The sequence below is a fragment of the Eucyclogobius newberryi genome, unplaced genomic scaffold (genome assembly GCF_026437365.1).
Source record: "Eucyclogobius newberryi isolate DKJ021-1_F unplaced genomic scaffold, fEucNew1.0.hap1 SCAF_5, whole genome shotgun sequence".
NCBI lineage: Eukaryota > Metazoa > Chordata > Actinopteri > Gobiiformes > Gobiidae > Eucyclogobius > Eucyclogobius newberryi.
Window position 1 is genome coordinate 31,817,193 of NW_027316167.1, and position 13,997 is coordinate 31,831,189.

Below are 13,997 nucleotides of genomic sequence, written 5' to 3' on the forward strand. Positions count from 1 at the left end.
ATCTCCTGCAGATCCTGGTGTACGAGGGCGAGATGGAGCGAGCGCAGGGCCGGCTGGAGGTGGAGATGCAGAATCTGGAGGACGAGAAGAACCGCGTCATCGAAGAGGCGTTTATCAGAGCCGAGTGTGAAATGAAGACGGTGCACCAAAACCTGGCAGGTCCGAAAAAACACTGAAAACGTGTCTGTAGTTCAGTCGGATTGTACACATTACATTACATAAAGGGATGTCATGATAAAAATGTTTACTTTAAAGATTACTGCGAGAAGAAACGTCACGATTTTACAATAATTTCCCAAGTTTTAGCGGTTCAATATTCTTTCTCAAACTTTCCGACCAGATGAAAAAGTTCTTTGTGTATTTGTACTATTTTGGCGTATAGATTCAACAAAACATTCTTTTTTAGTTTTTATGATTATATTGTGACCTAAATAATAACAATTATCGATTTAACCAAATAATTTAAGAGGTAAAATGAGTCGTACATCATAAAACTATAAGGTAAAACAAGAATTAAATTTGTATTATTGCTGTAATATGGTCAGTAAGAATTATAAAGCTGAAATATTTAATACAATTCACTGTAATAAGAAGGATTTAAGTGGCGATGGCCTTTTTTAATGCATCTCCCCGAAGGGACAAGCTGTTGCTCTGTTTACTTAAGACTTCAGGGACGATCTTGACGACGAGGTCCCTCTAGTGCCATCCTTCTACTTCACACAGGGTAAACAACAGCTATATTACCATTCACCCTGCTAACGTCTTCCCTAATTGAGTTGCCAGTGTTTGCAAACTTTATCGAGACATTTTCTTATATTTTTAATTCCGGCACTAGTTTTTGAAAATAACTGTTGCAACACAGATTAGGAGAAATATAATTTGAATATACGGCTTTGCTTTTAGCTGGGCACTTAAAAAATATGCCAGGATTATGTTTGTATATGTGTGTAGTTTAAGTCTCTTGTTTATAAAAAAAATGACAAAATAAATCTAATAATAATATGATATATATGTTCTACTTTTTTAATTGTCTTGGCTGTGGAGCTTGTCTGCATTTATCTAATTCATTTAATGTTATCTTTATTAAGGACATAAGAAATTAGATAGTTTACAGAATGCTTGATGTGCAGTGATCGCAGCCCCGCCCTCCGCCTCTCGTCTGGATCCAAATATGGCTCGGGGAAAATAATATCCCACCCCTGATGCACAGTATGTGGAAGAGCAATTGCAACTAGATTTCTCTCTAAAAAACCCAGAGCAGATGTTTTATTTAAATCCAGCAGTGTTATTAGGCTTAATACAAAAAAAACCTTCACAAACTTGCTCTGAATACCAACAGAAATGGGAATTTTATTTTATAGTGTAATTCTTCTTTTAGTAAGAAACATCACAATATTATGATCACTTTCGACCATATAATCTTGACATCCCTGTTCTCGATTGGCTTGTACTTAAATGTCGGATGTGTTTTATTTATTCACATACTTTGTCTCCTGGCTACAGTCGAAGCTCAGTAGAATGTCGTTTTTCTCGCAGGAGTGCGGATGAACTTGATGAGTCTGCAGCCGGCTCTCAGGACTCTCACCAGCGACTACAACAGCTTGAAGAAACAGGTCCAGGAGTTTCCCTTCATGCTGGACAAGGCCATCGCCGAGGCCAAGCAAGAGGTACCACTGTCACGACGATATATCACTGTCACGACGATATATCACTGTCACGACGATATGTCACTGTCACGACGATATGTCACTGTCACGACGATATACCACTGTCGCGACGATATACCACTGTCGCGGCGATATGCCACTGTCACGACGATATATCACTGTCACGACGATATGCCACTGTCACGACGATATACCACTGTCACGGCGATATATCACTGTCGCGACGATATATCACTGTCGCGACGCGATATGCCACTGTCGCGACGATATGTCACTGTCACGACGATATATCACTGTCACGACGATATGCCACTGTCACGACGATATGTCACTGTCACGACGATATACCACTGTCGCGACGATATGCCACTGTCACGACGATATGTCACTGTCACGACGATATACCACTGTCGCGACGATATGCCACTGTCGCGGCAATATGCCACTGTCACGACGATATATCACTGTCACGACGATATGCCACTGTCACGTCGATATATCACTGTCGCGACGCGATATGCCACTGTCGCGACGATATGTCACTGTCACGACGATATATCACTGTCACGACGATATGCCACTGTCACGACGATATGCCACTGTCACGACGATATACCACTGTCACGGCGATATATCACTGTCACGACGATATGCCACTGTCACGACGATATGCCACTGTCACGACGATATACCACTGTCACGGCGATATATCACTGTCGCGACGCGATATGCCACTGTCGCGACGATATGTCACTGTCACGACGATATATCACTGTCACGACGATATGCCACTGTCACGACGATATGTCACTGTCACGACGATATACCACTGTCGCGACGATATGCCACTGTCGCGGCGATATGCCACTGTCACGACGATATGCCACTGTCACGACGATATACCACTGTCACGTCGATATATCACTGTCGCGACGCGATATGCCACTGTCGCGACGATATGTCACTGTCACGACGATATATCACTGTCACGACGATATGCCACTGTCACGACGATATACCACTGTCACGGCGATATATCACTGTCGCGACGCGATATGCCACTGTCACGACGATATGTCACTGTCACGACGATATATCACTGTCACGACGATATGCCACTGTCACGACGATATGTCACTGTCACGACGATATGCCACTGTCACGACGATATACCACTGTCACGGCGATATGCCACTGTCACGGCGATATGCCACTGTCGATATGTCACTGTCACTGTCGATATGTCACTGTCGATATGTCACTGTCAATATGTCACTGTCGATATGTCACTGTCGATATGTCACTGTCGATATGTCACTGTCGATATGTCACTGTCGATATGTCACTGTCGATATGTCACTGTCGATATGTCACTGTCACGGCGATATGTCACTGTCACGGCGATATGTCACTGTCGATATGTCACTGTCACTGGCGATATGTCACTGTCGATATGTCACTGTCGATATGTCACTGTCGATATGTCACTGTCGATATGTCACTGTCGATATGTCACTGTCGATATGTCACTGTCGATATGTCACTGTCGATATGTCACTGTCGATATGTCACTGTCGATATGTCACTGTCGATATGTCACTGTCGATATGTCACTGTCGATATGTCACTGTCGATATGTCACTGTCGATATGTCGCTGTCGATATGTCACTGTCGATGTCACTGTCGATATGTCACTGTCGATATGTCGCTGTCGCGGCGATATGCCACTGTCACGAAGACAGCTCCCATCTGTGTCATGACCATTGATACGAGCGTCAACGTTGCGATTAATGATTAACTTATAGAGAAGCGATAGCTTTTCTTTGACTTTAGATCACAAATGAAGCTTTTCATTGTGCCGTTTTGAGTATTCTTGCCATCGGAACTGTTGTTGTTTTTTATATTTAGTATTTTCTGTGTGTTAGATTTGTCAGGTGATCAGCGAAGTGAGCAGCACAAACCAGGAGCTGCTGCGGAAATACAAACGCGAGATGAACCTGAGGAAGAAATGCCACAACGAGCTCGTCCGACTCAAAGGTGAGGCCAAAGGAAGAGATTTGACTTGTCTGCCTCATTAATTCAATTCACGCATTTACCACATAATGTGCTGACTAATGAGAATATGCCAACACGGTGTTCAAAAAAGGGTAAAGGTTTATATGTGACACAGTAGTAATGAGAGAGAGATTTGTACACATTGTATTCACATGGGAGGTACAAGCATGTTGGCAGCTGGTCAATATGTTTAACAGTTTCGTAACAGGGCTGCACAATTTTGTGGTAAAAAAAACATCTATTTGCAATTTTTCCACGATTAGAGTTGAGCGTTATGTTTTAAAATTGGGGAATAATATCTTAAGTGTATCAATGCATTGCTAATCTGGAAAGATACTCGTATACTATACAAATATATTCAAAACAAATGTGAATGAGAATCTTGTTTTGACGGATGAAGAATGGGAAAGTGTTTGTTCATCCCAGAGGAGGAGCTCAAAATCACATGATTGGAGGGAGTTTAGCTGGAAAATTTGTCACATTAATTCAACGTATTATTTATTATTATTTAATAATACCCATTTTTCCCTTTATTCACAAGGAAATGCATACTGTGTCCAGCAGCAGAGTAAAGCGGCTTCCACACCGCCGCGGCCGAAGCGTCCAGTTTACATTCAAAATCTATAGTAAACGCGCGTCGAGCACGTAGGCACGTTATCCGCTGCGCGATTGGTGCGTTTTCTTACGCTCTCGACGCTTTGAGCGCGCGTATGAGCCGGCCGATGCGGCTTACGCGACGCGTTCAGATATGTTGAGGTCTCTGCAGCTGAAGCGTAGCAGCCGCCACAGCAGCCAATCAGAGCTGACGCTCCAGGCAATGCGAGTATTCCCCGTTTATTTCCGGTATTCCCCGTGGAATTCCCCAAGAAGCGCCACTTCTTCCTCCTTCGTCAACAATGGCAGACGAAAGACTGATTGTGGCCGTGTGTGGGACAAAGGAGCTGTACGATGTATTCACGGTGGAATACAGAGACAGAAACAAACCAAAAACACTCTCGATATCTGCCATTTTACACAATGAAAGGCCATACCCTCAACAACTCCACTGCTCATGCGACAACACCTCTACTGCGCATGTGCGCAGAGAGCTCGAGCGCGCCGTACGCACGCCTGTGTACAGTGGCCGGGACGTCGATAGCGCGCGTCAGGTGCGTAAACCTTTCAAATGTACACGCGCTCAAATTCTGCGTCTGGCGCGATTAGGCCGTGGCGGTCTGTGCGTAGCTTAAAGGAATGTTCATGTGGCGGGAGTGAACTAGATCCAATTATTAACCTCTTTGTGCAGTTTTTTGGCACTTTACTGTGTGCAAAGTTGTTATTGAGTGAACTTATTATGTATTATGGGTCAGATATATGGTCAAATTAGATTAACTACCTAAAAACCATGTATTTGTATGCAAAAAGGCAGATTAAACTCATAATTCACTCTCAAATCTTCAGCTAACTCATTCAATGTCTTTCATTTTTATTGTTGTCTCAAAGAAATCCTTATCTAAATAAATGAATTGGTCACACCATTTTTGGTCGACTTAGACTGAATTAATCGACTAAATGACCTAGTTTGATACAGTGAATTGAAATGAAATGGGATGTAACGTGTTCATGTTCATCTTTTGGTCTCGTTTACAGGGAACATCCGCGTGTTCTGCCGCGTGCGCCCGGTCAGTCAGGAGGAGCAGGACTCCACCGATGCCAAGACCATGCTGAGCTTCGACTCCGACGACGACTCCATCCTCTACCTCTCCAACAAGGGCAAGGTCATGACCTTCGAACTGGACCGAGTCTTCCCCCCAAAGGCCACACAGGAGGAGGTCAGAGGCACTTTCAGGCAGAAAATAAACACGCTTCTTCTGCGTTTTCTGTTGTCCCTACATCCCTCTGTCTTCTGATTGGTCGAGCAGGTGTTCCAGGAAGTCCAGTCGCTCGTCACTTCCTGCATCGACGGCTTTAACGTTTGTATCTTTGCCTACGGACAAACAGGGTCAGGGAAAACCTACACTATGGAGGTAAATGAGATTGCATTAATCCACATTTACGAGTTTGTCTTGTAATGAGTGAAACTGACCATTTTACCTGCATTAAATGTTCAAATTATACTTTCAATAATAACAATATATCCCATTTACACATTAGTTATACACTGACAATTAAATGTCTTTGAAACTACTTTATGCCACAATAATGAAACGATAACCTTAAAAATTCCCTTTCTGACTGTGCAAAATCATTAAAAATCATGTGCTGCAATTAATAAAAATCAGAATGAAACACTTTAGTACTTATTTAGCATCTGTAACAAGTCACTTATTTCACTCTTTGGCTCAAATCTTGTCGTGCTGCAAAAAAAAAAAAAAAACCTATACACTGACGACCATGTGTGTCTCTGTTTTCAGGGCGTGGCGGAAAACCCCGGGATCAACCAGCGCGCGCTGCAGCTGCTGTTCTCCGAGGTGACGGAGAAGGCGTCGGACTGGGACTACACCATCTCTGCGAGCATGGTGGAGATCTACAACGAGACGCTGAGGTCAGGACGCCGCCGTCTGCTGATGACGCGCTACTTCAGATTTATCGATTAGTGTTTTGGAATGCAAGTTTGACCCAGATGAAGCTGTAGTGAAGCACTTTTATGGGTTAAAGTGGAGAGTCTTCATCAAATACACTGAATTTACACATTTCCCATGTCATTTTTATGCGATTATGCCTCAATTTGAGTCTTAAAACTTATTTTCTCAGCTCATGACGTGTATTAGATCCTATGCATAGACCAGTAAACGATTATTCTATGACGAAATAAGATTCTGGCCTTTATTCCAGGGACTCTTCCCATTCTGTTTTCTATTGTCTTTGACATCTGGACTCTGTGATCAAAAAGCTTTAATACAGTGCTTATACATGTGGATAAGCCCAGGACAACAAATCTGAAGGTTAAACCGCTAAATCCTTCATAGAATATTTACCTGTCAGATTTTTGGAGTGTAAATGTTATTACACTGAAATAACAATGATCCCTCTGATTTACTCATCAGATTTTGTGATTTGCGTGTCATTTTTAAATCTTAAACATCCACTTTTAAGCTAAAGTCATTCAATAATATTCCAGAACAATTACTGGGCCAATCCACATGAAACAAAGACTGGCACAGAGTTGAACATCTTCTGTCGGTACAAATAAACTGAATAAAGTGGAATTATTTTTTGCAATTGCCTTTCAACATGAAAGACGTGATTGTTGTCTGTTAAAACAGACTTGAAAGTCTAAGGTTGTTATGGCAACAAACTAACCCATTAGGTTCAACATTTGTGCAACTTAAGTTTTGAATATTTCTTATGAAAATCATCAAATTCAAGATCTTGAACTCGACATAGTAACGCTCTCTTCTGACTCGATTGACGGCTGAGGAAAAACATCTGGTAACAATAAAGTAATTTCACTATTTACTTGTGTAAATAAATGTAAATAAAACGGTGTTAAGATTGTTGTTGTGAGAAAAAACATTTAACAACATGATTTAACAATTATTCATGATTATTCAACCTGAGGCCAAACAACAGTGAAATCTTCCATTTTCTTTTATTAACGTGGTCTGACATGTGACTGTTCCTCAAGTTTGTGACCGGCTTGAATAGCAAAGTAATGATGAAGTACTAACTATAGATTTAATTCATCAGAAATTGTCACAATGATTATTATTTTTTAAGTTGCAATGACTATATTTTGATGGGAATAATACTTCAGGTTTGTAATTTATGACATTTAAATGAAAGGAAATTGAAATGAAAATAAATGAGAGCACTTTTATTTTGTTGAGTTAGCGTTTAGAGGGTTTATTTTGTGTAAACTCTGCGTGAAGTTTGGATTGGAATGTCCCTGGTGTGATGTCACTTTGGGTTTTGAGATTTTTTCCACTTTTCTCCACAGACGGCTACTTTGATTGACATTAAACTCATTTGTATTTACAATGGGTACAAATACACTAATTCTAATCAAAATTATGAAATCATAAAAACCTGTCATGCCGTTTTAACTAAAGTAGGACAAAACTGGTCTAAGATTTGCCTCAACTGTAAAGAAATAAAACAAAAACCTGACTTCTCTGGCCCGGGACGGTGTGTTGAAGGCCGAGTTCACGTTTGTTGGAGTCGGCCCTAAAGCGGTTGTTACGTGACGGTGCTGTGGGCCGCTCCACATCTGTGCAGCGCCATTACGTCATGCACATCTGTAAAGTGCGCAGTTTAAACACAAGGCTAATGTTTTCACTGGGATTATAAACCCTTCTAATCTTCTGCTTTTCCCCTAACGTTTGCCGCAGTTGCACGCAGAGGTTACCGTGTTCACCAAGCCGATTATCTGGAACATGTGGCTTACGTGGCAAAGGGGAAACGCATGGAGAGTTCTTGAATTTCATTAACTTTTTTTTTTTCAACAAACAATTCAATTTGCACTTAAATGTTATTTTTTATAGTATGTTATAAACGTGTCCAGGAGCGCTAACATTTGAGAGGGGACTGAAACTTTTTATTGACTTCATCTATGGTTGTTTGTAGAAGAATCTGTGACTATTCAAACTGCAATGTATCTTGCACTCGAATTATCTAGTACTCTTAAGTACTATTTAACCGCTGTAACGTGGAACTAAAGAACTAGAACTACTGAGCTGAACTGCAACGTTGTGCACAAAAACATAACTAGACTTGGACAATACTAGACATTATGTTTGCTTTACAGTGTTTTCTGATTGGACACGGCTCAGTGCTTTAATACAGATGTCATGTCTCATTCTGGCCACAAGAGGGCTCAGGGTTTCACTGATGTCAAACTATTAGAGACAAAACTCAGATGAACAGGTTTAGAAATTCCCTGTATGTTGACATGGCCATGGAATATTACGTTTGCGTTTCGAAGTAAAGATATACCATTTTATTAACCGTTAATCAAAATAATAATAATAATATATATAAATAATGATTTATTTTATTGTTTTGCCTTTTTTTTTTCTTTTTAATTTTACACAGTATTTTGCTTGCATTGGAAAGAATAATATTGAAACAGAATCGGGACAAAACAAAGACTGAACCACAACTTAATTGGTCTTTCCACAAGGCCCGAGTTAAATTGAACATGTAAATTAATAGACTTTATACATACAAGACGTTACGTGTACGGTGTACGGGACAAAATTAAGACGGAGAAAGACAGTTCAAGCTGACTCATAAGAAGACGGAAATGTACGGGAGACGAGAGATGCGATGCGATCCGCCGCGCTAAAAAACAAACACGCCTTTTAATTAAATGTAGAAAGGAAAAGTAGTCTATTGTGTTTTTCTCTGATCTTGAATGTGTTTTTCTTGTCCTCCTCAGGGACTTGCTCGGGGACAGTCCCACAGAGAAGCTGGACATTAAGATGCAGCCTGACGGCAGCGGGCAGCTCTACGTCCCGGGACTCACCAAGTTCACCGTGGGGAGTGCTCAGGATATTAACCGGGTGAGGAGCCATTTCTGTGGAGGTGAAGCGTGGAAAATGTCTGTGAATTCAAATGGTGGTCGTGTTGCAGATATTTGAGTTGGGCCACGTGAACCGAGCGACGGCCTGTACCAACCTGAACGAACACAGCTCCCGCTCGCACGCTCTGCTCGTCATCACCGTGTCAGGATACAACGCCACCACCGCCACACACACTCAAGGTACAGGACACACACACTCAAGGTACAGGACACACACACACACACACACTCAAGGTACAGGACACACACACACACACACTCAAGGTACAGGACACATACACACACACACTCAAGGTACAGGACACACACACACACACTCAAGGTACAGGACACACACACACACACTCTCAAGGTACAGGAGACACACACACACACACACACTCAAGGTACAGGAGACACACACACACACACTCAAGGTACAGGAGACACACACACACTCAATGTACAGGAGACACACACACTCAAGGTACAGGAGACACACACACACTCAATGTACAGGAGACACACACACTCAAGGTACAGGAGACACACACACACACTCAAGGTACAGGAGACACACACACACACACTCAAGGTACAGGAGACACACACACACACTCAATGTACAGGAGACACACACACTCAAGGTACAGGAGACACACACACACACACTCAAGGTACAGGAGACACACACACACACACACTCAAGGTACAGGAGACACACACACACACTCAAGGTACAGGAGACACACACACACACACACTCAAGGTACAGGAGACACACACACACACACACACACACTCACACACTCAAGGTACAGGAGACACACACACACACACACACACTCAAGGTACAGGAGACACACACACACACACTCAAGGTACAGGAGACACACACACACACACACACACACACTCAAGGTACAGGAGACACACACACACACACTCAAGGTACAGGAGACACACACACACACACTCAAGGTACAGGAGACACACACACACACTCAAGGTACAGGAGACACACACACACACACACACTCAAGGTACAGGAGACACACACACACACACACACACACTCAAGGTACAGGAGACACACACACACACACACACACACACTCAAGGTACAGGAGACACACACACACACACACACACACACACTCAAGGTACAGGAGACACACACACACACACACACACTCACGGTACAGGAGACACACACACACGTACGTACAGGAGACACACACACACATACAGGAGACACACACACACACACACACTTGTTTCACTGCGTTGAACCCTGAGGTCACACTTGTTTCACTGCATTGAACCCTGAGGTCACTTGTTTCACTGCATTGAACCCTGAGGTCACTTGTTTCACTGCATTGAACCCTGAGGTCACACTTGTTTCACTGCATTGAACCCTGAGGTCACTTGTTTCACTGCATTGAACCCTGAGGTCACACTTGTTTCACTGCATTGAACCCTGAGGTCACACTTGTTTCGCTGTGTTGAACCCTGAGGTCACACTTGTTTCACTGCATTGAACCCTGAGGTCACACTTGTTTCACTGCATTGAACCCTGAGGTCACTTGTTTCACTGCATTGAACCCTGAGGTCACACTTGTTTCACTGCATTGAACCCTGAGGTCACACTTGTTTCGCTGTGTTGAACCCTGAGGTCACACTTGTTTCACTGCATTGAACCCTGAGGTCACACTTGTTTCACTGCATTGAACCCTGAGGTCACACTTGTTTCGCTGTGTTGAACCCTGAGGTCACACTTGTTTCGCTGTGTCTCGTAGGAAAGCTGAACCTGGTGGACTTGGCCGGCTCTGAGCGCATCAGTAAATCGGGGGCCGAGGGCAGCCGCCTGCGCGAGGCTCAATACATCAACAAGTCTCTGTCTGCGCTGGGCGACGTCATCAACGCGCTGCGGGGGAAACACTCACACGTCCCGTTCAGGAACTCGCGCCTCACGTACCTGCTCCAGGACTCGCTGAGCGGCGACAGCAAGACGCTCATGATGGTCCAGGTACTTAGGTCTTAAACTACGATTTAAATGCTTTCTCCTAAAGTGGGAATTGTTTTTGTTTACAGTTTTTTTATTACAATACTATGACTAACGCACCTGCCTCAACATGACTAGGGCTACTATTCTAGAAATATACTTTTCATTAGAATTTGTGTTTTCTTTGTTTTTTTTTTGTAGGTAGCAATAGAGGTGGGCAACATGTCAACATTTATATAACATTGTTAAAGTTGTTTTGAGAATATGCAAAATGGGAATGTTTAGTAAAAGAAAAAAAAAGCTACAAATAGAGCTAATTAAAAATGAAAAAAGTTATGTTACGTGATATTTCTGCTCTTTTATGAATGTTTTCACAAACATTTTACATTTGTCTAATTAATCCTCAATGAGTTGAAAGACATGTTTCAACACATTTCTGTTGGATTTATATGGTAAAATGTTCTATGGTTATTGGGATTCTTTTTGTCAGTGTCTTCCAGCACTATTTTTAGTTAGCAAAGTCACAGTAAGATATTAGTTATTGTGAGCAACATCAGAAATTCTTCTTTATAAAATACTTCAATTTTATTCACCCTGTGGTCCAGGTCAGTGTGAAGAAAACAACATTTAAGAATTATAGTTGTTTCCAAGTAAAAGTCTGAAATGTGACTTCTGCCCCCTCCAGGCCAAACTTTGTCATTACCATAAACATGATACAGTCCTGGGACCAGCCTCTCGTACTAATTTACTTTTTTCTTACTATTAGTTTTAATCGGTGCAAACCTGTAAAACCCTGTTCCATCTTGGTTCAAAGAAGGGTTTTGGGGTTTTTCCTGACGAGTAAAAACTGGCGCTTTATTCACACACAGTGTCAAACGGCAATGGAATATGGACCAAAGAATAATGATTTAATGAGGAATGCATCAATATAACATTATAGGAATTCATGCAGAACGTTTTCCAATTATTAGACAAGTATATTGAAAAAATCATCTCAAAATGGCATGACAAATCCTATTCACAAACTGCTTTGTTTCATTTATTATTTATTTCATTCAATTTATTTATTTTTGAATGTACTTCTATATTTGTCACAGCATTGAATTTAATTGTTTAATTCATTTTTTAAATTTATTTCAAATTAAGAACCAAAGTCATATACCAGAATGAAAAATGATAGTATGAAAAAGCTAGCATAATAAGGGCTTGCTCTCGTATTATCATCTCTGGCACATTTTACAAACTAGAACTCACAGGACTCTGCGTTTAAAGCCTGTGTGTGTTTGGCGTTGCAGGTTTCCCCGTTGTCGTCCAACATGAGCGAGTCGGTCTGTTCGCTGAAGTTTGCTCAGAGGGTTCGGACGGTTGAACTCAGCAGCTCCTCCTCGTCGTCGCGGAGACACGAGAACTCCTCCACGTCGTCTTCACCCACCCACGACAGTGTAGAGGTGACGGGAGCTTTGTCTTTGTCAGAGCCGGGGGATAAAGCGGATGTTTGATGATTGTGCTGTTGTTGTTAAAATATAGAGTCTCTGTAATAAAACTAAAACCAATCTGCAGTGAAAAATAGTGTTAATATCATAACAGACTTACGCACAATGGGAAAATAACCTCAGGACAAATTTAAAAAACAATGGACCAATTGGGACAATTATTCCAAACTCGATATGCTCTTGTTCTTCTTTTTTAAATGCTACTCTTATTTTCTACTCATTTTTGTGGCTTTTCATTTATTTTATTTTATGTTTTTCTGTTGTTACTGTGTTGTTGTTACTGTGTTGTTGCTGTTCCATGTTGTCTTAAATTAGGCTAAGTTACGATTATGCTTCACTGTTTCACATGGGCATCCATGCATCCGTGTAATAGCCTGATACATTTTCAATAATTAACTGACATTAAAGTGAAAAGCTAACGATTTTAAGTCTTGATAATGACAAAATAAGCAACGATTTAGAATATTCAGGGTCAGAAATGTCAGTTTGTTTGCTTTTCTTGCCTCAAAATGAGATGCGAACTTCACTAAAGGTATAATATATTCGGTTGATGCAATTAAAAACATTTCTGGAAGTATTTGTCCAGTAAAAGTCAACTCGTGTGTGACTGTGTGACTGTGTGACTGTGTGACTGTGTGACTGTGTGACTGTGTGTGTGACTGTGTGTGTGTGTGTGTGTGTGTGTGACTGTGTGTGTGTGCGCGACTGTGTGTGTGTGACCCAAACTTAGACTGATATAAAGTGTACTTTATTTAAATTTTCTTTCCTTGCCGTGGTCTAACATGTAACTGTTCCTCACGTTTGTCACCCGCTTCACAAAATCAAACTTAATAACAAACCAAATAAAGTTTAAATATGACAAAAACAGCCAGATAAAATAAGGTTCTTTACATTTAGGTCTATTTTTGGGGCTGTATCGTGAACAAAAAGGACAAGATTTATTGTTTAGTTCTTATGACCGGATTAATCCTATTTAGGTCGGACACATGGGCAAGTACAGATATTTGATCGTTTTGTATTGTATTTTGACCTGTAACTCCTACGTTCCTACGTGATCTGGCCCGCTGACCTCTGACCTCTGCTCGTCCTGCAGCTGGACTCTCCGCCCTCCACTCCGGGTCCTCTGCCCATCTCCAGAGCCAGCAGCGCCGGCTCCACCCTCTCCACCCTCTCCACGCTCTCCACCGCCTCCAGGACGGCCTCCGGATCACGCCGGAGGTCCCAGTCCCAGCTGTCTGCAGGTAACGCCCCGGGGCATTGTGGGAAATGTAAGACAGCATCAGATGTGTCTGAA

At 42.0% G+C, this 13,997-nt stretch overlaps 1 protein-coding gene across 3 annotated transcripts in view; it reads left to right on the top strand.

The window, feature by feature from the left end:
* Positions 1 to 13,997, top strand: part of kifc3 (kinesin family member C3) — a 50,550-nt gene that overhangs the window by 29,554 nt on the left and 6,999 nt on the right. For all 3 annotated transcript variants that reach the window (XM_072464685.1, XM_072464686.1, XM_072464687.1), the window contains 11 exons: positions 12 to 159; positions 1,537 to 1,667; positions 3,594 to 3,705; positions 5,353 to 5,534; positions 5,625 to 5,729; positions 6,117 to 6,247; positions 9,083 to 9,206; positions 9,277 to 9,406; positions 11,005 to 11,234; positions 12,506 to 12,658; positions 13,797 to 13,944. In XM_072464685.1, the coding sequence (XP_072320786.1) occupies positions 12 to 159; positions 1,537 to 1,667; positions 3,594 to 3,705; positions 5,353 to 5,534; positions 5,625 to 5,729; positions 6,117 to 6,247; positions 9,083 to 9,206; positions 9,277 to 9,406; positions 11,005 to 11,234; positions 12,506 to 12,658; positions 13,797 to 13,944 (1,594 nt within the window). The remainder of the gene's footprint in view (positions 1 to 11; positions 160 to 1,536; positions 1,668 to 3,593; positions 3,706 to 5,352; positions 5,535 to 5,624; positions 5,730 to 6,116; positions 6,248 to 9,082; positions 9,207 to 9,276; positions 9,407 to 11,004; positions 11,235 to 12,505; positions 12,659 to 13,796; positions 13,945 to 13,997) is intronic.